This window comes from Pholcus phalangioides, unplaced genomic scaffold (genome assembly GCF_987345545.1).
Source record: "Pholcus phalangioides strain wild (caught in Gottingen) unplaced genomic scaffold, Ppha-v1.0 ptg000039l_1, whole genome shotgun sequence".
Taxonomy (NCBI): Eukaryota; Metazoa; Arthropoda; class Arachnida; order Araneae; family Pholcidae; genus Pholcus; species Pholcus phalangioides.
This window is the reverse complement of record NW_028301625.1, coordinates 16,523,129-16,545,722: the sequence shown is the minus strand read 5'-3', so window position 1 is coordinate 16,545,722 and position 22,594 is coordinate 16,523,129. Positions and strand designations below refer to the sequence as shown.

At 35.2% G+C, this 22,594-nt stretch overlaps 1 protein-coding gene across 1 annotated transcript in view; it reads left to right on the top strand.

The window, feature by feature from the left end:
- trio (trio Rho guanine nucleotide exchange factor) overlaps positions 1–22,594 on the top strand; it is a 342,911-nt gene that overhangs the window by 49,895 nt on the left and 270,422 nt on the right. Inside the window, exons 6-9 of the mRNA XM_089254104.1 lie at positions 1,504–1,617; positions 2,138–2,337; positions 2,648–2,888; positions 12,649–12,771. Coding sequence (XP_089110230.1) covers positions 1,504–1,617; positions 2,138–2,337; positions 2,648–2,888; positions 12,649–12,771 — 678 coding nt within the window. The remainder of the gene's footprint in view (positions 1–1,503; positions 1,618–2,137; positions 2,338–2,647; positions 2,889–12,648; positions 12,772–22,594) is intronic.

The following is a 22,594-nucleotide window of genomic DNA, read 5'->3' as shown; positions in this document are numbered from 1 at the left end:
TTTGTGTTCTAGAAATTTTTGCATTAATGAAATTAACATTATAAAGGATTGCAAATGTTTGTATTATTTTCTTAATTACAGCAACTAGACCCTCTCGCTATCTAACATTCTTGAATTTGGAGTCATGGAAATTGATTATTACATCATATTTCTTGATCCTTAAATTTTTACTTATTTTTATCTGCTCGTGAAATGTCGTGAATTGTATAAACATATATTATTAATTTTTCGTCCGATCGGTAGCATAACCAAATCATTTTGCTGTATCAAAATTAGTTAATTAGACACATCATTGTGGGGGAAAAACATCATTTAAATCAGATATCTTCTGGTTATTTTTTTGGGTTAACCTAATGGTAGAAAGAGCTGCAATATAAAACACTTGTATTTGTTAAAATGCTCTTTTAGAAAGTATTCTGAGTAAGAAACTTTTTTTTAAACGTACAGACAGTTTAAAATCACTTGGAAGGAACTGTGTCCCCACAAGTCAATGGGTCATTAATGACTGTTCCTTGAGTTTCCTTCTGGGTAAACATAGTTTTAAAACCTCTGCTTTAGGAAGCAGCTTTGAGGATGAAGCAAAAGAAAAAAAAACCATGCATATAGTTGATGTTTTACCTTTCTTTGAGATTGGCCTAAATTGAGACACTCTGCTATGCTTCGCTGATCGTGTGTGCTTGCGGACATGTAAGACTGCTGCTAAGTCATAGTTTCTTGTGTCCCACATTCATGATCCTTATTCTTTGTTATATATCCCGGCAGGTGTTTTTTAGCAATTTATAAAAATAAATTTTGGTTTTATACAGGGCAATTCAAAATTGATCATCAAATTTCAAAGTAATATATCTAAAAAGTATTGCAGATAACAAGGTGGATAATACCTCGTAAGCAACAGAGACATTTCAAGTTTTTCTCCATTATTTATCAGTGTTCTATTTGTCCTCCTTTTGTTACCCAGCGCATATATACACGGTAGTTCAATTCATCCCCAATACGGCATGTCAATAGCCTATTGATGTTTGTGAAAGCGATGGTAATTTGGTTCTTGAGCTCATTCAAAGTGGCTAGATGTGGAGGCACGTACACAGCATCTCTATAATAAAGCCCTCAGAGGAAAAGTTACAAACAGTAAAAGATCAGGAGACCTTAAAGGCTCTTTTAATTTGGGACGGCAACTGTGCTCTGTATTTTCTTTGGTACACTTGTTACACTGGAACAAGCTATGAAGATATCACATATTCCAAACACAAAGCACTTTTGAGGTATTGAATGTGTGGGAATAAAAATATTTAACCTTTGCTTCTTCATACCTTGTTCACTTTTAAACAGTGCAATTTATATGTTTTAAGTAATATGTATATGTTCTATACATGTTGTATAATGCACTGTAATATTTTCATGTACAGAAAAATAAATTGAAATTGAAAATTATTTTTTGAAAACCTGATGGTTATATATATATATGTTTTTGAATCACCCTGTATTGTTATTTTTATTCTTTAGACAAGCATGATATCCTTTGAAGCGCTAAAAAAATATATTGATCCCTCCCAATTGACGACAGATTTAGAAGGAAGCTTATCTTATGACCACAATGTTTGGATAGAGCTAAGATTGGTAAGTAATATAGTTCTTGACTTATGTAAAATTAGATTGCTGTAAAAGATCTTTAAAAAAAAAATATATATATATATATATATATAGTAATTGCGTGTTTCTTATCTTAAGCAACATTATTTTCATATATTTTTCAAGGTAAGGTATTTTATATTTTGACCTCGTTTTGACATTGATGCTTTTAAGCAACTCCTAAATGTTTGATTTTTATTTGTGAGCTGTGCATGAAGTTTCTACAATCGCCAGCAGATGGCCCAAAAGTAAGTCATGCAAGGACTTGTGAAACACATTAATAATTTCTCTCCTGCTATTCAAAATAATACACACTTTGAAATTGTATAAATTAAAAAGTCTGCAAATATGTCCACCTTTTATTTTCCTTGCTTATTGTAAAACATTGTTAACAAAATTCTGCATCTACCCGAATCTAAGGTGCATCTAAATTAATGAATTAGATTTTGGATGAAAAAATATGCATTCAATTTATTTACCTATGTATTCATTAATACAATTTTTTCAGTCACTAGAAAATTTTACATCAAATGCAGCTGAGCTTTTAGAAAGAATGGAGGCTGTCAAAGAAGAATTGATGAAAAGTGATTATGCTGATGATGTCACATCTGCAAAAGCAATGATTGAAGAGCATTCGGTTTTAAAAAAAAAAATTATGCAAGCCCCAGTTGAAGACATAGATTTAGAAGGAGAAAAAGTACTTCACAAGTATGTTTACAGAACTAATAAAAAATGTTTCCACCATTTTTAGTTATAATATAAAGGAGATGACAATGTGGCAGAGATCAAAGCTTTTCAAATCATTGAAGATATACTCGCATAGTAATGAAAAAGTTATAAATGAAATTTTTTATATTAATACTATGACTTAATAGGAAAATAATAACTCCCATAATTATTTTAATAACAGGAGCATATGCAACAACTTTGACCTTTGGTAAAATGTCAGTAAAAAACATTCACAATTTTATTGGTTTTCGGTAATAATCATGTTAATAGTTGTAATATTTTGTTTTAGGTTGACATATGCTACTGGAGGAAGTAGCAGTGGTTCTTGTGACTCAGGATATTCCAGTAGAGACAGTGGTCAAGCAGGTATGCCTGGCAATGCAGACTTCCAAAGTGCTGTACCCCAGCTTGTTCATTTACTTGAGGATGTACATGCGGCACGGCAGCATTTGCTACAGTTATGGCATGTGAGAAAACTCAAGTTGGATCAATGCCTTCAACTTCGCCTTTATGAACAAGATGCACAAAAAGTAAATTAAAGCTGTTATCTCTCCTAAAAATTACTATAGTTATTAACACTAGAAAGACTGATGCAGTCATTTTGACCACGAAGCTACTTTGACATGGAATTACACCTAAATGTTACACTTAACCTCAAGTTATTGAAATTTCATGACTCTAGAATATAAACTTTTTATTTTTCTTGGATTAGAGATAAAACACAAAGTTCTGTCTAGAATGACTGAGATTATTTATGTTCAGTTTTTCCCATTGCAGTCAAAATGACCACTTCCGTCGTTATAGTGTTAAGTGACATTAGTTGTCATTAACATTTTATCAAAATTGTTCAACATGAAATTTGATGAAAAGGGCAAATATAAGAGTATGAAAATCCAGTTATAAATTCCAGCATACAGTGGTAGTTTGATTAAAACTTGACCATATGATCTGACTGTTCCAATATTCTTATCGGATAGGTAGGGTCGGCAGGTTTTTTTGATGCACTGCAGTTTTTGACAGTTTGAACAGTTAAGAATTAAATGAACATAACAAACTTCAAGGGAAAGATATGTTAATAACACACATGCATGATGCATTGATAAGTTTTAGGTGTTCGATTTGCTCACAAAAGCCATTCAAAAGACAATTATTTTCAATTATTTTGTGTCAGCAGGTGGATCAATAAAAATCTTGTTTGGTAGGTCAATAGGTAGAATTAATTTTATGACTTATTTATAATTCATTCATAATTTTTTCACTTCCCTTCGATTGCCATCAAAAAGTTTTTAAAGTGTTAATTATTAATTTTAATTACTAATGAACAAATTTTTTATTACAAGTTAACTAATTTTTATTAATAGATTTTTTAATTATTAAATTTTGATACTTTTAGGCCTACTTGCATGATAATTTTCAAGCAAATGGCCCAGGGTCTAATTGAGTTTGACACCCCTGTTTTAAGCCGTGCATTTGCACACACAGGGAAAATGATTATGCACACACAAAATTAACAAATACATTATTGATGTTAAGTGGTGCATTGCCATACTATAACTTATGTGTATATACGGGGTGATTATAAAAAAACTATCCCGACATATGGGCCCCTAACTATCATACCATTCACAGAAACTGAATGAAATTTTGGCATAAGGTATTTTGAGGTATGCGCTCAAGAATGATATGGAAAACAACAGTGTCACTCTAACAGTTACGGTTACAGTGAGAAAATTTCGAAAATATCAAATGGCAACACCAAGTTTTTTGTATTGGAATGCGATCTCCATACTGAAAAACACTAAATAGCGTTGGAATGGCACCTGTAGCATGAAAATCCCCGGAGCTAGGCAAGGAAAAAGTAAAAAGGACTTTGCAGTGCACCAGAGTATTAATGTTCGTTTCATTCATAACACCGTTTCTTCGGCTGAGATCCCAGCCTGATTAGTCCTCCACAAGGTCATGTGGAAAATTTGTGAAACACAATAAAATGCTTTATTTTATGCTGCTTCTCTGTCCTTATTGGTTGTCCTCACTTTTAGCCTATCTACCGCCGGTGATTTTCATGCTACAGTTGCCGTTCAAACGCTATTTAGGGTTTTTCACAATGGAGATCACATTCCAATACAAAAAACTTGGTGTTGCCATTTGATATTTTCGAAATTTTTTCACTGTAAACGTAACTGTTAGAGTGACACTGTTGTTTTCCATATCATTCTTGAGCGCATACATCAAAATACCTGATGCCAAAATTTCATTCAGTTTCTGTGAATGGTATGATAGTTAGGGGCCCATGTGTTGGGATAGTTTTTTTATAATCACCCTGTATATATATATATGTACTCGGACCCATTCTATGTTTGGTGATTCTGGTGCTGCCCAATAGCATGCAATTGAAGGATCCAGGGAAAAAAACTTTATAGCATTTTTTTTCGAAAATGAGATAGCTTTCAAGGAATACTATCCCCACCTGTATTAACTTTTGGGGCAGGCCAGCTTTAAAACCATAAAAAATAGCGATAAAGTTTCAGTTAAATGGGGAAAACCATTATACTCCTTTCAAACTCATTTTTCTCAAAATCTAATTTTTCCTGTAAAGTCATTTTTTTCCTGTACCCTTTTATTGTCTTTTGTATTTTTAAGGCACGGAGAGGCATAAACATTATTTACAATGCTCAGCAAAGAGCTAGAAATTAAAGTGCTTCATTTGTCTTTTGACAAATGAAGTTCATCGACACTGACATTGAACAATAAAATGTAAAAAAATCCTTTTAAAAAAGTATTAAAACAACGCAGTAAAACCGTCTGGTTCACCTTGACTTTTTTACATTCTACCTGGTAATTTAGGGGCTGTTCAAGTATTACGTCATCATCGGTGGGGGGGGGGTTTCCGATTTGCTGACTTATGGTGACAAGGGGGGGGGGGTTTGGATAATGCTTACGTCATCAACCACCCTTTATGGAAATATGAGTTAGGATTCAGAGGGGCAGAGCTGATGATGAAATTTTGCTGACAAGGGGGGGGGGAGGGGGTCAAAAATGACTAAAAATTTGCTTATGTGACCGTGAAACAGTTAAATAGAGCACCAGACCCATTTTTTAATAAATGGTCTACATATCCTCCATCATTGTGACCACTATTGGCGTGGTCGATTAAATGGCTTTGGGTTATAACTTTTTTTTTTTTAAAGAATTAAAATACTGCAGTTTTGCAGTTCCCCAGGAAAAGCTTATTTAGTCATAATCACACTATTTTCTTATGCACTCTGTCATCGCACGCAGGATCCATGTTTGGCAAACTCACCATATCATCTATTTTTTTTTTCCAATCTTTTTTTTTTTTAAACCTTTTGGATTTTCTATCAGATTTCCCTTCTTATATTTTGCACTTTTCTTCATCCCTCTCTTCAATATCATGATAGTTCTGATATTTTTGTCTTTTCATTTTACCTTCAAACCATTCTTTTTTTTTTTTCTTTTTTTTTTTTCTCATGAATTCTTGCATGAAAATTATACAAATCATCTGATAATTTATCCGAATTTACCAAATTATAATATTCCCAAAAAATACTAACATTGATTATGCAGCTAAATTTGGTTATATAACATCTTTACTCTTCCATTTGATTATGCATAATGTAATTAATCTATCTCTTACCTGGAATTAGATCTATTAAACTCTTTACCAATAAATTGTCTCCTAATTGGCAATACAAACTATTTGCAAAATGAATATGATTAATGACACTGGTTACATATTTTTACTAATTTTTTGCTAGTCTAGAAAGCCTTAAAATCCTATCACTACTTACCCATTTCTACCTATTTGCTGAGTTTTTTCCTAACTGTGTCTCCATTTTTCCTCTTTTTTTTTTTTTCTTTTTTTTTTTAAACTCACTTCTGTACTGAATCATTAGCACATTTTTCGGTCTTAGATGTCTCATTCTTTCTTCATGATTGTATGCAACTAATTCTTGGAAATGTTCAACATTTGAATTTTCCAACCTATTGAAAAAGTTCTCTGCTGTTCTTTTCACATACTCGTATATATGCTGTTCTTTTCACATACTCGTATATAGATTCCACATTCAATTCCTTATGTAGGTCTGTCACCTTAAAATACCTTGGCACTCCTGTGAACCTTCTCAGAACTTTATTCTGAAAAACCTGTAGTGTATAAATATTTCCTTTTGAGGCATAAGCCCACGCCGGAGCAGCACACAATAAGGATGGTCGAATTACCTGTGTATACATTAGTATTTTGTTTTTTATGCTCAACTTTGTTCTGGGATTGCAGCAATGTTTATCGTGGCATGTTTAATTCTGTTTGCAACATGTCTTTTGAAATTTAATTTGTTATCCGTGTACACTCCGAGATATTTTAATACCTTCAGAAGGGTATATCATATGTCCCATGATGTTAACAAAAGTGTTTGTGGGTAGAATTCTAGAAGAAAACCATGCCATTTCACACTTTTCTGGGTTTAGCTTTGCTTTGTTGAAATAGTTCCATTGTTCTATTTTATATATTTCATCTTGAACCATTTTTAGTGCCTTTTGAGGATCATCGTCTGATGTCATCAGGATTACATCATCAGCATATATACCCAGGAGTCCATGGGCCATATTTGGGAAATCATTCATGAATATGTTGTGAATGTATGGTCCCAAATTGCACCCCTGGTTAATTCCTGCTGTTATCTTTCCCACTCTTGATTTTTCTTCTCCAATTTGTACTTGAAAAATTCTATTTGAAAAATATGAGAATAAAAACTTGATAATAACTGGTGGGTATCCTCTGGTTAGCATTTTGTGAAGTAGGCCTGCTTGCCATATGCAATCAAAAGCCTTGCTATAATCCAGTGCCACTGCTACTGTATATTCTCTTTTTATTTTTGCAATTTGAACATGTTCTATTACCCTAAGTAGTTGATGGCATATTCCATGCATGGTCTTAAATCCAAATTGTTCTATACGATGTAGTTTGTCTGTTTGTAGTTTCCACAATTCTTGCTGTAATAGATTTTTCCAACAACTTGGATAAATGTGGTAACAAGGCTATAGGTCTGTATGAGCTAGCTTCTTCTTTGGGTTTCCCTGTTTTGTGTATTACTTTTATTATTGCTTTTTTCCATATGCTTGGAAAGTATGCTATTCCCATGATTAGATTAAAGACATTCGCTATTGATACAATCACATTTGGAGTGAGTAATTTTATGGCTTTGATGTGATGCCATCATATCCAGGTGACTTCCTTGGTTTGATACTGGCCATATTTTCTTCTATCTCTTCAATTGTAATAGGTCTGAATGCTGTAGTGTCTATTGGAATTTTATTTTCCAGAAAATCATGGACCTCTGATTCAATATTTTGGACAAAATTTTGATATATAGTTCTATTTGGAGAAAATTGTTTTTCGTAAATCTTGACAATTTCTTTAGCCTTCTCTGCATTGTTATACATTAGAACACCTTCTGAGTTTTTGATGGGTGGCAGTTTATCTCTTTTATTTTTCATTTTGTGATAAACTTGGTATAATGTACCATCTTGTGGAGATGCTTCTTCAAGCCATTGTGAAAATCTGTTATTTGTATGTTCATCAATGTATTTTTTGACTTATTTAGCCTTTCTGTTGTATTGTCTTTTAAATTCCAAATTCCAAGTCCTTTGTCACATTTTACGTAATCTGTTTTTTTCCCTTATTTTATCTTTTATCCACATTGGAAGTCCAAGGGGATTTGGATGAGCAATTTTTTCTTTAGTAGCATATCTCGCAGAATATAAAATTTGTTATTTTCTCAGTCATATCCTCAGTTTCTTCTTTTGTATCTTGATTTGGTATGAGAATAGGAGCCTGTTGTAATTTCTCTTGAAATTTCTTCCAATTCATAATTTTATTTATTACCATTTTGTGCAATATTGAAAAGTCCATAATTATTTCAACTGGCAGATGGTCCGAATCCAGTTCGTTTAGCACTTTAGGTTCCACATAGATATTGAGTCTTTTGGATAACATGATGTCCAGTATATCTGGTTGATTTGTAATAATTCTTGGAAAAAAAGTTGGTTCTTCTGTTGTATGCACTCTTATCATTTCTGCCTCACAGAATCTTTTGAGTATTTTACCTTGTCGATTGTATTTTTTGCAGCCAAAAGAAATATCTTTACAATTAAGATCACCCATTATAATACTTGTGTGGTTACAGTCAATAATTTCCTTTAGAGACCAAGATCTATGGGATTACCTGGTGGTTTGTAAATGGCTGTAAATCTTATCAGTTTTTTATCGTTGTACTCAATGTCCGCTGTTATTGTCTCTGTGGTTGAAGAGTCTGTTGTGTTTATTTTTCCATAATTAAAATTGTTTTTGATATATATCGCCACACCTCCTTTCCTTCCATCTACTCTGTCTTTTCTCACACAATTATAGTGTGGGATATTTGCCTGCCATCCTGGTTTTAGGTGCATTTCGCTAATGCAACAAATATTTGTTTTCCTATCTGTAAGTAATTCTTTTAATTCTGCTATGTTATTTATTAGTCCATTTACGTTCCAGTGTATAACCTCTGTGCCCGAGTGGCGTGGTGGTAAGATGCTCGTCTACCATCGTGAAGGTTGTTGTCAGGGTCCCGGGTTCCAACCTAAGGGAGGATGTAGATAAGATATTTTCCCTAACGAACTCGAGGCGACCACCGATAGGCATCGCCTTCACTTCCAACCCATCTCACTAATGGCAGTAAATTGCAATATAGCGATATGGCCAGAGTTGGTGTTTGGTGAAATAGTGTATAACCTCTGAAGGTCTGCGTTCGTTATTCATTGTAAAAGTACTTCTGTAATTTGCTTAAATGCTTCAGCAAGTATTTCTTTTTTTGCTGCATGATTTTGTGTAACCAAAAATTTCCATACATATTTCATGGCTACTTTGGATATTTTTTCTATGATAAGGTTCAAACTGTTTGTATTTTCTCCTTCATCATTTCTTTCTTCCTCCCATTCTCGTCTCTCTCTCCTTTCATCTACTGCCCTTTCTTCTGATAATTTTGTATCTCTTGCTGCTAGTCTATCAGCATTTTGTTTTTCTTTCCTGCATTCCCAGAAATCTGTTCTACTGATAATTCTTTTTTCAACATTCACTGTATTCTCTTGCTTTTTTCCCTGTCTTGTCAAGATAATCTTTTTCTTTTGCCAGTTAGGATTTATCTATACCTTGTCGTTTTTTGTGTTTGTTACATCTTTTTGATTCTTTTCCCCTTGTTTAAATAGACTTTGTGCTAGGATATTGCTTGTTTTTGAACCCATCCATCCTGGAGCTTGATTAGTTCTTACTGGGATTCTTGTTACATTATTTGTGGGTCTCCTCCAATCTCTTATACAAATACAAATACAACGCCACAACAGGCAAAATGCCCAACGAGGTGGCTGATAAAAAGATGCCCATAAAAATATGGTTGTCATATGTTTCAAAAATACAGCAACCCAATTAAAAATGCAATTAACACAAGCTATCTGAGAAGCTATCCATTCTTAGAATAAGACAACCATAAGTATTCTTTATGGGCATTGTATAATATTTTATCATGTGTATTTTATCCTCCAATCTCTTGTTGTATTGCTGTTTTCCCCCTGATCATATATCCTCTGTCCTCTAGTTCTTGGATTAATTTTGCATCCGGACCAAGCACTGATATGATCCCCTAGGCAATTTGCACACGATCCCGGCCCATCTTCTTTTTTCTTGGAGCATTCACGGGTCATGTGATCTTGACCACATTTCATGCATCTAGCTGCATTATTACAGCTGGCCTGGCTGTGGTTAAACCACTGACAGCGATAACATTGCACTGGTCCACCACGTCTTTTAAATGTCTCCACTCGAACTGCCATGTTCAGAAGACTATCAAGTCTGAAAATTTTCTCATTGTTTTTGTTTTTTGGCATCTCAATGACGACCATTGGTAGTTCCTTTTTGCTCCTAAAACTAACCAATCTATTTATTGAGTCAATTTCAAAACCCAGAGATTCCAAGTTCTCTTGGATTATTTCTGTGGTACATGAAACATGTATATTCTTTATCACTATTTTGATTGACTCTTTTTTCTTCAATTTGAAGCTGTGAAACTCATATCCATTTGTATTTAGAAACTGCTTGACTCTCGCCCAATTTGTGATACTCTCCACCTGCAGCACCCAGTCCCCTCTCCTTTGAATTCCTTTGAAGCCTTTCTCACATATTTCAGTAAGCTTATTTCTTAATGTGATCCAGTTTTCCAATTGAGTCAGATATATGTCTGGAGGTTTATATTTTCTCCTGTCAGCTTTTTTTTCCCCTCTCTTTAGCATAGTCTGGAACACATTTTGTTCTTCTCCTTCAGTATTTTGATCACTTTCACTGCTTGAGGATTCTGCCTCATCCAAATGTTTGAAAGAAAATCCAAATTTGGCACTACCCCTTGATCTATTTTCCTTCTGACTGTCATTTTCTTGAAAATCATTACTGCTATGATTTTTTCCAACTTCATTGCTATTTTCTTCGAAATTATGTGCCCCAAGTCCAGAGTCATATGTAAGCACTACTGTAGTCTCTTCATTTTGCTCCACCCCAGTTGTATCTGCAATCTCGTTCACTTCTGTTGACTCCGTCCCTGTTTTGCTGGTTAAAGCCGTGTAGTTTCCCAAGGTGTGTGTTTTTCCCCTATTTTTTCACTTTTTTCACTAATTGTGACACTTTCCTCATTTCGATTACACTGAATATCAGTTAAACTCTGATTTTTTTCTTCTATGAGACACTCTTTAATTTTTTCACTGTTATTTCTTTGTACCATAGCATATGAGAAGCCCTTTGGGCTAAATACACCTTTAAACTTACCTGTTTCTCCCTCAAAGACTGACTCTGAGCTTGAGAATTGTACCTCTGAAATTACATTATCATCCTTAACCACCTTGGATTTTTTTCTATCTTTCTTACCTGAAGTTTTGTTACTACACTCATTTCTAAAAAATGTCACTACTTTGTTTACAAGGTCCATTTGTTTTTTTAACATACCTTTGCTATTCTTAGATTCATTACACTTATAATACAAATCAATCAACCTCCTGATCCTTACTGGATCACTGCATGTAGAACTTCCAATAGGCAATTGCTCCTCATATTGCCTATTTAATTCAACTACTAATGTTTGAAAACACTCGAAAATAATTTCGTGAAAGTTATCTGCGTTCTGGTTTGCGTATCTAGCAATGGTGATCAATTTTGACCAGGCGGCATTAACATTTACCGACGGCGAATGACCGAGTGCACATACAAAATCCCTTTCCATTTAAGATTATTTCCCGCCCAAATAGAGATAATCGTCAGGCGCTCTAAATAACTATTACACTTACCCTTTCGAAGCTTGTGGCCAGTCCACTCTTTCGATGTCACATGGTCACTATCTCTCGTACCAGATGTTAGTATGAAGCTTTCCCCCGTCGACGGCTTCCTTCGTTCCGCGCCTCGTCCTTTCACTACAATCGTTGTGGCTTGCACGCTTCTAACTAGAAAGCCCGGCCTTCCGCCTGAACTATCCGAGGAATTTTCGTTTGAATTGAAATCGGCTTGTACTTTCGTGGGAGGAAAACAAATTGTGACTTGTTCGGTCCGCAATCACGACGAGAATGCCTTGCTTACGTAATACTTGAACGGCCCCTTATACATTTTTCACTGTGCCTTTGAAGTGGTCACAAAAGAGTGCCATTCTAAAAAAACTTGCACGATTTCATAATTTGCTGTGCATTGTCAAAGAGAGTTGACAGACTGGACTGTGGAAGACTCCAAAAAACAATGTAATATATATTGTGAGGAGAGAGAAAAGAATTATCTATGGTTGTGCTAGTACACTATTTTGGCCAAAAATTGTTTTCATAACCAAGCCATTTGTCATTTTGCTTTGTCTTGAGTCAATTTTATAGGACATTGAAATAGTGCTATGAAAGAAAACTTTTTTTAATGTTAAAAAAAAAATTTTAGTGATTCTTTTATAATTATAATGTTATGATTGTGGTGCCTAAGGTGGTACCCTCCCCCATCTTACCTTTTAGTCCAACTTTTTCCTACTTTTTCTTATTTTTTGTATGGGAGCCCTGCATGATGTTATGGTTTTTTTATTCCCCACAGATATCATGAGTAATGATTAATATTTGAGCAAATGCTATATTTTTTGCTTCTCTTATCAAAATTGAGTTTAACTGTATTACATCCCGGTCTCCAAACAAAATGTTTCAACTCAGACAATTGTATGTACTCACCCATAGATTTTTGAGTGGATCTATCACAACAGAGACCTGTTTGAAGTCAGTTATGTGGACATAGGGCGAGTCTACCAAGAAGCAAAAGATCTACAAGAAGAACACAATCATTTCACTATGGCATCAATGGTAAATATAATATAAATATGGATTTTTGTAATGCTCTTACAAGTTTGAAGAAATTTTAAATGTCATATGCATTCATTAGCTCCTTAACTGATATAATTCATTTCACTGATCCACATCAGAAATAGCACATTTTTCTTCCAAAAGAAGGCTTTTTTGCAATTTTAAGCATGTACAAGTGTCCCTGAGAACAATAAACTCAGTAGAGAAAACTCCATTCTCAATCTATTATTTTTATTGGTATGTATATTCTGTTACAACTTAAACCAGACAAAGGAAAAGAGAGAAGATCCATTTCACAACCACACCTCTATTTCCCTGGTATCAAAATTTGAACCGAAAAGGGTACCGCCTCCTGCCAGTTGATGTTACAAGGGAGGGAGAATAAAAGCATGTGTTCAATTGAGAAGTGTGCTTTACTGTATCTCTTGGCTCATGATTACAGAAATAAAAAGGTTTTTAAGGAGATGGGATACCTCATTAACAGTTAGTGGGTTGAAAACTTGTAGTGGGCAGACATCTGCAGGAGTTATCTGGTTCTTGCCCTAACGACTGCTCCTGAATTACTACCGTGGAACCTCTAAACTCTACACTCCAAGGAGATAAAAAAAAAAACATGTTGACAAGCAGATGTCAAGTTATCTAGGTTTAATTTTATTTCAGTTTTAACAATTTTTAAAAATGTTTATGTATTTATATGTGCTTGTGTATTGTTGAAAAATTCTATATTCCATCATCTACAAATTCATAAAAGGTTTTGACCTGTAATTTTTTATGAAAAGTTTCCGTATTGAAAGTAATCCCATATTAGGTGGAAAAAGCATTGCTGGAAGATCTATTATTTATGAACTAGCTGTTACCCAGGTCTTCTCTTGTAGGATTTCATAATCTAAAAATTTGCTGTTATGTCCCCTTTAGAGGTTGAACTTAAAAAAAATACCTTTTTAGTCAGACTACATTATAAAATAAAACTACAGAGAGAGATACCAAATATCAATTTTATAGCTTCAGAATTTCTCTATATAAAATTGAACCCCCCCCCCCCGACCCCCTATGACCCCACGACACATGTTTATACAAATCGGTGGTACAATTCCAACTGACTTTTTCTTTTTTGCAATCACCAGGAGCGTGAGGAGGGTGCATCATCTATATAGATAAGAACGCACTACAATATATATAAATGAGACAGAGTGCAATTTTCCAAAAAAGCTTGCTTCTCACTTAAAACATCTAGCTTTCTCACCTAAAATTTTTTGAATATCTTGCTCAAAAATTTCAGAAATCATTCACATTTATCTATGGCTTTCATAATACACAGAGAATTTTCAGATTCCAAAAAAAAAAGTAATTCTATACCAGGGGTGGGAACTCTGCTCCAATTGCGCCGCACTGCGCCAAAATTGTTGAAAAAAAAATTCTTCATGCCTTATGCAAATGACGGATTACGCTCGTTGACAACCGGTCAATTTCCATGAGGGAAAGAATTTTCCTGTCTATAAAAGATGTTTGTTCTCGATCAGTGTTCATTTTCTTTTTCGGTTATAGTTCAATATATGTTCGTTATGTCTCATCACTATGCTATTTTCATGCCTAAGCCAGATGTGGAATTAAATGAAGTCTTTAATCAAATTAAGTTTTTATTGAGCGACACTGCACACTACGCTGACAAGGTTATGGGCCGAGCATTATAAAGATACGCAGTGTGATGCTCATATAGCCCAGCGGAACGTATTTCCAAAGTGAACTTCCCGTATTCGCCAGAAGGGCGCTGCCGCCGATAAATATTAACGAACTTTTGCCTATCGTTTCCAGAGATGGATTCCGACTTCAAGTTTTCTCTGCTCAGCCCGGGAAATTATTCTTCATGGAAGTACGATATCAAAGTTAAAAATACCTAATGGACAGGGGTTGTCGGTCCTTCATCGAGAACTCTGAACCGAAGGAATGTCTCGTCGAGAAATAATAGACTATAACTTGAGAAAAGGGTGTGCATATTCTACGATATATTATGCCGTAAAACCGCAATATCATAATCTCATCAGTGCTACAACGGATGGTTCCGAAGCATGGACAATTCTCCATAACCACTTCGAACCTAAGACCAGAGCAAAAGTCATATAACTACTAGATGAGTTCTTCTCGCTTTGTTGCGATGAAGATGTTGATACAAGCATCAGTGTTTTTAGTGCCCGACTAAGGAACGCTGTGCAAGCGCTAAACAAAGCAGGCCATCCACTCTATAACTTATATCAGGGTTTTCAACTCATAAGATTCCTGCCTCAATGTTTTCAAGGCATAGTGCAGCTGATCTACTGGTGGGATGACAAAGATTTCGTGAACAAGAAGTCGTATTGGAGGAGAACAGATTACAACAAGCCAAGAAAGATTTGGATGTACATTCCGAAATTGGAGCCTATAGTGTAAACTCTCGTGCCAATCCGAAGCCGCTCGTTTTGCCAAGGAACAATGCTGAAAATGAAAATTTCAAGAAAGTGAAGAAAAAATTCATGAAAGGTAAATTAAATCTTTCCCAAAATAATATGCCTAAAAATGATGTAAAACACGATGTAAATGCTCTAACTTACCATTTTGATGACGATACTATTTTATCGAATGTAACTTTTGCAGAGCATAATGCATATTTAAGTGAAGCTTTCGCTATTCAAAAGAATGATCCTGTAGAAAAATTTAATTGGCTAATAGATACAGCCGCGACAGGTCATTTTTGTAATAATCTTGATCTATTTATTGAATATAAACCTATCGCAAATGCAACGATGTCTCTAGCTGTAAATGATGTAGAAAGTCCGATAAAAGGCATCGGAATGGTTAAATTTCATGTTTTCACGAATGGTGTTAAGAACGAGTTATATTTTCATAATATTCTTTATTCGCCAAAAATTCGCCGTAATCTAATTTCCGGTTCGAAAATCGATAAAAATGGTTATCATTTTGTTTGTTCTAATGGTAAAATACAAGTTTATTCTCCCGAGTGGAAAAAGATATTTTACGCACGAAGGCAAGACATGTTATACTTTGTTAAACCTAAGTATGAAAAGATAGTTAAGAAATCTAAAAGAGTCCATGATATCAGTCCTGCAACGATACCTAAATCCGAACAGAGTATCAAATCTTACAATCTAAAGCTGACATAAATCAATGTCATAAGCGTTACGGACACATAGACGCCGATTATATAAGGCACACAGCCAAGTGTTCTGGTGTGAGAGGTTTGCCTGAATTAAACAATTCCATGCAATCCTGTGACATTTGCAAATTATGTAAATCCAAGAGAATTTCTTATAGATCTCTTGGAAAAATTTGATCAAAGAAGCCCTTATAACTATTACATATGGACGTTTGTGGTCCAGTTCCCGATCAATCAATTTCCGGTTGCAAATATTTTTTAACAATAAACGACGATTATTCAAGAAAGATTACAGTTTTTCATATCAAGATAAAATCTGACGTATTTAAATGTTTCCGTCGTTTCCAGAAAAGAGCGTAAAGATTTCTAAACTTAAAAATAAAAAACATAAGAACCGACAATGGAATGGAATTTTGCAAGAAAGAATTTAACGAATTTCTTGAAAATCAAGATATTAGAGCCGAATGTACAAACGATTATACGCCTCAACAGAACGGGGTTGCTGAAAAGTATAATCAAACTGCCATTGATGCAATCAATTCTCTATTAAACAAAGTGGATTGAAAAATGAGTTTTGGGCAGAAGCGTTATTTTATTTCACCTTTGTAAGAAACAGGGTTTGTCTGAAAGGTCAAAATAAAATGCCATTTGAACTGTACAGCGGAAGTAAACCTTCAGTCAAACATTTCAAAGTATTTGGATGTAAAGCCTTTGTAGGTATCCCAAAGCAAAAACGTAAGAAATTTGATCCAAGAGCTAAAATTGGTATTATGATTGGATATGCCCATCGAACGCGGGGATATAGGATTTGGATGCCTCAATTCAATCAATTGGTTGAAACTTCAAATGTTCATTTTGATGAAAATGTTAATGATGTGGAAGCGATACTGGATCCCGATCGTAAAAGAGAAAGTTATTATCACTCTAAAATGAACAATTTTGATGATCAATGTTATACTAGTTCCGTGCATGCTTTAGCGAGCTTTCTCGGGAGCAGTCTTTTCTTGGAGTCTCCTTGAAATAGTTATGCTCAGAAAAAGGAGGATTTGCAAGTGCCCCCTCCCCCTTTCGGCTCGGGGTACCGCCCTAGTTGCCTCAGAATAGTTAGAGGGGCCTGCCCAAGCTGCAGGTCCCGGTGCTTTAGCTAGTGTTTACTTGCCCCTTCCGTTTCTTAGTACTGGGTCTGAAAGGGATAATTTCAAATGAAGTTCATGAGTTCTATAAATATGAAAAGAAATCATACAGAAAAATATCGCTGTAATTTAACCAGTTTTATTAGGCCTCGGCCAAACAATATTGTATAAATAAATAAATTAGCAGCTTAGCCTGTACGTGATGCGTGCACTCTGCGTATTTTACCATAAAATTCAATTAAAATGAGTATGAAGAAGATAGATTCTTCGTGATGAGTATCCTGCATAAATGTGTGACATTTTGCTTTTTTAATATTTTTAAATCTGTTAATTAAATCAAAAAAGTTGGGTTTTATGCTTGCTTACAAGTTGAATAGCAGTAATCCCATTCTAGGAAGAAAGCTTTCCCTACTTCTTCGTCCCTTAATATCCAACCAACAGGCATGGGGGAGGGGAATGATTGGGACGATCACCATACCAAGTAATGAATAGCAAAAAATTTCCCCCTCCGACACGATTTGCGCCTGGGGGGGGGGGCTGACTACTGCTTTTGCACTGGGCGCCTTGTGGTCTAAGACCGGCCCTGCTTGGGTACTCTGTAAAAAGCTAATTTTTTCATATTTGTAACTATGCAACCAATAAGACCGTATAAAAACATGAGATATCGAGATCACCAAACTAGAAAAAAACGGCTCCCCCCTGCCCCCTCCCCCCTAAATGACGGGCCTGGCGCCGAAACGCATTAAATATACATTACTAGAAAAATATCTTTAAGATACGTATTTATAAAAAAATATCTGTAAAATATACATGAGAGAAAAATGACGAGATAAGATTTTTTTTTCAAAAAAAACAAAAAGATTTGAGTGTATATAATAGTACGGTTATTTTTTGAAAAGCCTGATCACTGGCCAGTCTCCCGACTCTCGTTAGACTTTCCTATTACTTCAACCAGGGGCAGCTCGGTGGCACTGGGTGTGCTCAAGAAGGGTGTCAAATCCAAAGACAAAGGACAAAGAAAAATTTGGAAAAATTATTAGTGCCCGCTGTAGGAGGGGCGCCAATTCTGAGGTAGCCAGGGCGAAAAAAAGTTAGGGGAAATGATTTCTGCCCCCTCTAGTAGGAGCGCCAAATCCAGCGTAAGAGGGTGAAAAAAATTACAAAAAATTATTTCTGCTCGCTTTAGGAGGGTCGTTATATACGAAGTGGAAACGCAAAAAAAAATATTTAGGAAAACTTATTTGTGCCCTCTCTATACATAGGAGGGCCGTTAAGTTCTAGGTAAAAGGGCAAAAAATAGGAAAATGATTTCTGCCCGCTCTAGGAGCGCCAAATCCAAGGTAAAAGGCCAAGAGAAATTCGACATACGTTATGACATAAAATATCGCTGTTTCTTAGAAAGCATCAAAACGAAGCGAAAGAAACAAACATTTTTTTTTATAATTGGGGAGGTCAGGGAGCCCAAAAATTGGTCCCACTCGGGTAGAGATTTTGTCTCGAGCTGCCCCTGAGTGCAACATGTGTGTATGAAAATTTTTAACAAACCGTACATATACACAACTGAACAACTTTTCGGAGTTTCACTGATCTTATTCCAGATACCCGGTGAGTATCGGTAAAGCCTCCTTATGAGGCTCCTAGACAGTATCTATGTATGTTACGGTAAATGCGTTGAATCAGTAAAGCATATCGGTAATCGCCAATCGTTTCGCAACATTTATCACTTTTACCGACGATTATGCACAATCCTTTTATAGCACCCTATATGCACAAACGTGCGGTTGCTTCTTTTCGATTGAGATATTCTTTTTTTAACCTCAGGGATGTTCAGCCCAAACTTCAAGAATTGTGTGTTATCGTTGAAATTTAAGCAGAAGTCCCCGAGGTTAAAAAAAATCTACAGAGAGAAAAAACAACCTCTTCCCAGTGCCGTCTTAACACATGAGCCCACCCGGGCACGGCCTGGAAGCCTGAAGAGAAGAGGGCCTCATATAAATGAGATCTAGTTAAAATTTCCTAGAATTTACTAGGTAGGGCCTCAGAAAAACCACTTTCCCCGGGGGGCCCCCATGATGCTCTTGAGACAGCTCTGCCCCTTCTCCAGGGCCGTAGCGTGCTTTCTCGGGAGCAGTCTTTTCTTGGAGTCTCCTTGAAATAGTTATGCTCAGAAAAAGGAGGATTTGCAAGTGCCCCCTCCCCCTTTCGGCTCGGGGTACCGCCCTAGTTGCCTCAGAATAGTTAGAGGGGCCTGCTCAAGCTGCAGGTCCCGGTGCTTTAGCTGGTGTTTACCTGCCCCTTCTGTTTCTTAGTACTGGGTCTGAAAGGGATAATTTCAAATGAAGTTCATGAGTTCTATAAATATGAAAAGAAATCATACAGAAAAATATCGCTGTAATTTAACCAGTTTTATTAGGCCTCGGCCAAACAATATTGTATAAATAAATAAATTAGCAGCTTAGCCTGTACGTGATGCGTGCACTCTGCGTATTTTACCATAAAATTCAATTAAAATGAGTATGAAGAAGATAGATTCTTCGTGATGAGTATCCTGCATAAATGTGTGACGTTTTGCTTTTTTAATATTTTTAAATCTGTTAATTAAATCAAAAAAGTTGGGTTTTATGCTTGCTTACAAGTTGAATAGCAGTAATCCCATTCTAGGAAGAAAGTTTTCCCTACTTCTTCGTCCCTTAATATCCAACCAACAGGCATGGGGGGGGGGAATGATGGGGACGATCACCATACCAAGTAATGAATAGCAAAAATTTCCCCCTCCGACACGATTTGCGCCTGGGGGGGGGGGGCTGACTACTGCTTTTGCACTGGGCGCCTTGTGGTCTAAGACCGGCCCTGCTTGGGTACTCTGTAAAAAGCTAATTTTTTCATATTTATAACTATACAACCAATAAGACCGTATAAAAACATGAGATATCGAGATCACCAAACTAGAAAAAAAATTGATAGTGATGAAACAACCAAATAATTTGCATTTTGATACAAACGGAATGAGAGCTAAAAGCGAAAGAGATGACTGAAGATGCTACAAAGTACCAATTGAAGTGAGCCACTACCCAAATTCTTCTGCTATTGTTGAAGCGTCCATGTATTTAGGTAGTATTTGCCAAGCTAATTTTTCTTGGAATTTGCCTGCATAAAAGCCCTCTTATTTATCTCCTTATACGTATGTCTATTATTCACTTTGTGTAAGTGAATTCTTCAGTCAAGTGCATCAGAGGCTCGAAATGTGACAGACAAGTGGTGTTTATCAGCATCTATTCTTGTGTTCTTATCACTAATTTTAAGCCCAGCAGGGTGCAAAAACCAGAACTTTCTAAAAGTACTAAATCTGCGAAAATAACATGGTCTTTTTTTCAGTTTTACTTTACAAGAAACTTTTCATTTTCTTGGTGTGCATATGCTTTGCTAAAAAACACAAACATACACAAACAGCAAAAAACAAATTACAAAATGCTCAAACTTCAGTAGTTGAGGAAATCATTTGAAATTGAACGAAAATTAATAAACAATGAACAACAATGATGCTCAAAATCAATATTTTTTTTTTATTCGACATTGATTCCTTTGGTTTCTAGGGACTGATATATAATAGGTACATCTAAATCTACACATATATCAAGTAGAGAAAAATTACCTTTTGAATGAGACAATATACCTTGAGAAAACCAGACTAACCTAAGTTCTCTTATTATTTTGGTCCAAACTAAGTCGGTTTTCCCTTGGTATATCATATAACAAGTGTTTTATAAAAAAAAAAATGCCTGAAGAAATACAATTGGGAGGTCTATTCTAGGGAGCTAGTAACTGAAATATGAATCAGCAACACAGCAATGTTTAGAAAAAAAATTGGTGCCTCGTGAAATAATTATTACAACAACTAGACCAGTGTTTCCCATCCTTGTTGTAGCAAGGGGTGGATTCCCTGTTGTGAAAAACAGTGCTATGCAAACCTTTGTAGTGGAGAACAGGGGCAGTCGCACCGGGCGCGAAATGAGAAGGGGCGCAGAAACGCGTTAAATATACATTACTAGAAAAATATCTTTAAGATACTTATTTAAAAAAATAACTATAAAATATACATGAAAAATTATCGAGATGAGAAAAGAAACCGGCAATGGATCGCAAATTCAAGTTTCAACCGCATCTGACATTATTCCTTATAGTGATGTTAATTGTATACGTAAAGTTGTTACTCGACCCGACGGATCACGTGTTGATATTTATTATGGAATATCCGGAACAAATATAAGATTACGTTCACATCATGATATCAAAAAATATTGTGAAAAAAATAAGATTAGATATAATAAGGATGTTTTCGATTTCAGTGGTAAAAGCAAATGTTCAGGGAAAGCGAAAATCACTAAACTCGAAGCTAATCATGTTGACATAAAAATTCAGCGAAACTTTCACGAAGCTATGAAATCTCCTGATTCATCTATGGCAGAAAGCTATGGATGCAGAGATGGATGTTATGAATGAACGTGAAGTGTGGACTTTAGTTCCTCAACCCGAGAATACGAAAATCTTGGAAAATAGATGGGTTTACACAGTGAAAAGAAATGAAAAAGGGAACATTGAATGCTATAAAGCTAGACTTGTAGCTAAAGGTTACAATCAAATCAAAGGTGACTCTTATGAAGAAGTATTTAGTCCTGTGGTCAACTTTACACTTGTGAGGTTATTTTTCAGTTTGTTAGTAAGTTGTCTTGGATGGCTTCATTGTCAATTAGATGTCAAATGCGCATATCTTTATGCGAAATTGAATCATGAGGTGTACATGAAACAACCATTTGGTTTCATTGACTCTATCAAACCTAATTATGTCTGTCGCTTGAATAAAGCAATCTATGGTCTACGTCAGAGTGGATGTGAGTGGTTTTTAGAATTTGATTCTGTTCTTAAATCTTTACAATTTAAGAAATTGAAATTTTATATGTGTAATTGTGTATATATATTGGGAACAAGTGTATTATTATTATTTTATTTTGATGATATTATTATTTTTTGAAAATCAGAAAATGATTTAAACCATGCTAAATCTCTTTTGAACAGTAAATTTGACTTAAAAGATTTAGGTCCAACTAAAAAATTGTTAGGTGTTGAATTCATTGAAGAGGATGGCAAGATATTTATTCATCAACACCAATATATAGATAAAATTTGTAATATGTATTCTAAATACAGATATCCTCATTGTTCTTTACCTATTGCTAAAGGTTGTGTACTAACAAAACTTGACTGTCCAGCTATTACTGATCAAGTAAATGAAATGAGCAATTTTCCAAGCAAGAGCTTTTAAATGCCAAGCAAGATGTTGCTTGGCATTTATTGAAAATCGTACACGTCCAGATATTTGTTATGCTGTTAATATATTGTCACAATTTCAGGAAAATCCAGGTCTGAAACACTGGAATATTTTGTTAAAATTATTGGGATATGTGAACGATTCTAAACATTTTATGTTGAATTTATCAAATGTCAAAAATTTGAAATTACGTTGTTATTCTGATTCTGACTTCGC